Raw genomic sequence first — 3851 nt, 5'->3', positions numbered from 1 at the left:
CTAAACTGCTATCACCCTCTAGAAAGAGAATCTTTTGAAGAGTTTCATCTCACCGACACAGTCTGGGTAAGGCGCTATGAGGAAGCAGGGAGATGAATAGACTGACTTCCTACGGCCCCTTCCAGCCTAAACCTACTCCTTCCTTGTCCTTCCCTGCCCCCCGCCCCTCTTGTTCGAGGCTAGCAGTAGGCAGGCCGCCCAGCTAGGAGTAATTGAAAGGAGCAGATGAGGGGAGAATGTGTGTCCTCCCCCAGCTCCCCGGCCCCCACGGGGGCTGTCGAGAAATGAGAACTAGTCAGATTACACCCTGTGGCCTCCCTCCCAGTGCACCGGAGCCAGCTAGGGGTAGGCGGGCTGGGGCAGGGGCCGGCGTGGTGTGTGCAGGGGGAGAGGGAAGGGGAATCACGTCTAATCCACTGTAAACGTCTTGATGTGCAGCAACAGCTTAGAGGGGGGCTCAGGTTTCTGCGGCGTTGGCTATATTTATCTCTGGTTCCATGCCAGCAGGGAGGGTTTAAATGGCACCCAGCAGTTGGCGTGAGGGGCCGCAGGAGCTTGGGGGCTGGTGGCAGGAACAAGCCTCTTCTGCCCCCATGGAGCTGTATGAGACTTCTCCCTACTTCTATCAGGAGCCTCACTTCTATGACTCTGTGACAGGGGAGAACTACCTGCCTGTCCACCTCCAGGGCTTCGAGCCGCCAGGCTATGAGCGGGCTGAGCTCAGCCTGAGCCCTGAGGCTCGCGTGCCCCTTGAAGACAAGGGGCTGGGGCCCGCGGAGCACTGCCCGGGCCAGTGCCTGCCGTGGGCGTGTAAGGTGTGTAAGAGGAAGTCGGTGTCTGTGGACCGGCGGCGCGCCGCCACTCTGAGGGAGAAGCGCAGACTCAAGAAGGTGAATGAAGCCTTCGAGGCCCTCAAGAGGAGCACCCTGCTCAACCCCAACCAGCGACTGCCCAAAGTGGAGATCCTGCGCAGCGCCATCCAGTACATAGAGCGCCTGCAGGCCCTGCTTAGCTCCCTCAACCAGGAGGAGCGTGATCTCCGCTACCGAGGTGGGGGCGGACCCCAGCCGGGGGTAAGTGGCCACCCTACCCGCCCGCCCGGGGAGGGGCGCACAGGAGGCATCTGGACAGCCTCAGGGGACCCCATCATGGGCTCAGTCAGATGGCTGGAGCAGGAGCCAGGCAGGGTCTTAGGGGGCTGCAGGATGCCTTTCCTTTGTTAAAGCTGGACCACCCAGCTGACCTCCTGTGTCCCCGTCCTTTCCAGACAAGACAAAGGCAATGGGGCGGGGGGTGGGGGGGGTGGGGGTGGGGGGGACATGTGGAGGGGGTTGGCACAGGACTGAAGGAGGGGTCCAGAAGCAAGTCCAGAGTCAGCTGGGTGAGGAGGAAGGTTAACCCCAGTGTCTGGTGCTAGGGCCTCAAAGGCAAGGTCAAGCGTACCTGAGAAGACTGCTTTGCCCCTTAAGCCAACCCCATCCTGGGTAGGGCAAGCAGAGAGGAAACCCACTCAGCCTCCCTCATGGAACCCCAACAGGCCTGCACAAAGGGGGCCTGGTTGGGCCAGACATTCTCCCTCCTTCACCCCTATCCCAGGGTCAGGAAACCACAGAGCCCCCCTTAGTCTGGGTGCCCTATAGGGGCAGAATCACCCCTCACCCCAGGGTGAGTGCTGGGAAAGGCCTTGAAGCAGGGGTTCTGTGGCCAGATTAAAAGAGCTAATTTTGAAGATTATGAAATAGGTGGTGGGCTAGGCTGGAGGGCTGCAGCTTGTGACCCACCCTCCAACCCCACCACCGGCACTTCTGCCCACTGGGACTGGACAAAGAGACACTACCAAGACTGGCGGTGCCCTTACCCTGGGCCTCCATCCTGTCTTGCAGGTGCCCAGTGAATGCAGCTCCCATAGCGCCTCCTGCAGTCCACAGTGGGGCAGCGCACTGGAGTTTGGCCCCAACCCAGGGGGTAAGTGAGACCAAGACCTTGCTTACTTTGACTCATATCATGCAGTCTGTCTCTAGGCCCAGTTCTTCCCTCTTCCCTTATTCCCTGCTCCAGTACTTTTCCCTCAGCCTCTCTAGGGGCTTTTTGAAACCAGGGCCCCAAATGGTGGGCTAGAAGACCCTGTGCCTCTCTGAAGCTTTGACCTGCTACGGAGTTGTCTAGGCCTCCTGCAACAGCCCAGTTGGTGCCTGGTGGCTGACCTTCCCCACAGAGAGGACAGTGTCCCTGCCCCAAGGGTCTCTGGGAATTGCTGAGTCAACGGTGCAAAACTGGGCCAGCAAAGGGCAGTTCCAGTCTCCCAGGATACACTATTCTGGCTCCACCTCAGAATAGCTGCTTCCAGATTCTAACTACATCAGGGATTTCAGAGGACACACTGGTGTGCAAACACACATACACATATGTGTGCACCTAGCATTAAGAAAGGCATGGGCTGTGGAGTAGAACCCCAAGCTTTTCTCACCCATCGTCCTGGAAAACCTGTGCTACTCCAAAGAGTTCAGCCCCTGACTCTGGTCATACAATCCTTTCATCAACCAGGTAACATCTTCCTACCTTCCCCTTATAGATCATCTGCTCCCAGCGGACCCTACAGACGCCCACAATCTGCACTCCCTCACCTCCATCGTGGACAGCATCACAGTGGAGGATGTCGCTGTGGCCTTCCCAGATGAAACCATACCAAACTGAGATTGTCTGCCAGGATGGGCATCCGTGAGAGCCCCCCAAGCTGGCCACAGATGCCACCACTTCTGCACCAGGTCTCTTCTAAGCCATGCTGTCCTGATGCCAGGAAACCAGCTCTGGGGCTGACAAATGCCAGATTACCCCCTCCTCATCCACTTAAGGTTTACCTGCCACCCAGAGAGGGAAAGAATGCTCTCACTTAGCTGACTCCTTAGAGCAAGAGGGCAGTTCTGTTTCCAGGGAGATAAAGCAAGGGACCAGAGTGCCCCCTTGTGTAAGCCCTCTGGTCAGGGGGCAACTCAGGAGCTGCCCTTTGATTGTTATGCAGCCTCCAAATCCACTCCCTGAAAAGATAGCTTGAGATACGAAGACAGTGTCCTGACATGGACAGACTATGCACATCTCCTGTTCGTCTCTTCCTATGCCAGTGGCTGGGCTGGGCCTGCCCTGAATTGAGAGAAGGGAGAGGAATAATTCAGTTCCCAAGTCACTGGGCGGGGTGGGGGGGCAGGCTTTTACAGTGAATCCTGGGAACCTTCCTGTGGTTTTATGTTTTGTTTTGTTTTGTGTGTTGTTTGTAAAGCTGCCATCTGACCAAGGTCTCTGTGCTGAAGTTGCCAGGGATAGGTGTGGGGCGAGGGGCAGGGGCTCCTGGGGTGATTAATTTTGTTAACTAAGCATTGTGTGGTTTTGCCATTGTTTTGTATATTTTTTTTTTTTTGCTAACTTATTTGGATTTCTTTTTTAAAAAAAAATAAATAAAGACTGGGTGCTAGAAGAGTGTCTGTGATGAAATAGAGGGAGGAGATGACTGATGCTATAGCCTCTTCCACCTCAGTGGTCCAGACACATTGCAGGGCCAGGGCTTGTGAAGCAGATGGGGCTCCCAAAGCATCTGAGGCACCACACTGCTGGTAGTCACAAGGTGTTGGAACCCCCGCTTTTTCACCATCACAAAGGAAGCCATGCCGGGTTCATTGGCTGGGCAAAGACAAGATTCTACGGAGAAATCCTTGGGGGACACGCAGGAAATTTCATTCAGCATTCTGTTGCATTCTAGTTCATAGGTGCTATTCACAGTCTCCTGTACTCCATCCCAATAGGTTCATTCCCTTTCAATTAACTGAACATGCTCATTTTCCTAGCACTCAGAACACAGC

The 3851-nt window shown here is 55.6% G+C and overlaps 1 protein-coding gene across 1 annotated transcript; it reads left to right on the top strand.

Annotated features, from left to right (window-relative positions):
- Positions 1 to 593: 593 nt before the first annotated feature.
- On the top strand, positions 594 to 2694 carry MYOG (myogenin). Its single transcript, XM_061161175.1, has 3 exons — positions 594 to 1073; positions 1884 to 1965; positions 2573 to 2694. Exons 1-3 carry the CDS (start codon positions 594 to 596, stop codon positions 2692 to 2694), a joined length of 684 nt encoding a protein of 227 aa, XP_061017158.1.
- The last annotated feature ends 1157 nt before the right edge of the window (positions 2695 to 3851 follow it).

Source organism: Dama dama, chromosome 14 (genome assembly GCF_033118175.1).
Source record: "Dama dama isolate Ldn47 chromosome 14, ASM3311817v1, whole genome shotgun sequence".
Classification (NCBI taxonomy): Eukaryota; Metazoa; Chordata; class Mammalia; order Artiodactyla; family Cervidae; genus Dama; species Dama dama.
Note: the sequence above shows the minus strand (reverse complement) of the source record. Positions and strands in the feature narration are given on the sequence as shown.

Bases quoted from the DNA above. Each gene is read 5' to 3' on its own strand.
- MYOG (XM_061161175.1), top strand. From the start codon at position 594: ATGGAGCTGTATGAGACTTCTCCCTACTTCTATCAGGAGCCTCACTTC. The intron at 1,074-1,883 runs GTAAGTGGCCAC...CCTGTCTTGCAG, and splicing joins GGGGCGGACCCCAGCCGGGG to GTGCCCAGTGAATGCAGCTC. The intron at 1,966-2,572 runs GTAAGTGAGACC...TTCCCCTTATAG, and splicing joins GTTTGGCCCCAACCCAGGGG to ATCATCTGCTCCCAGCGGAC.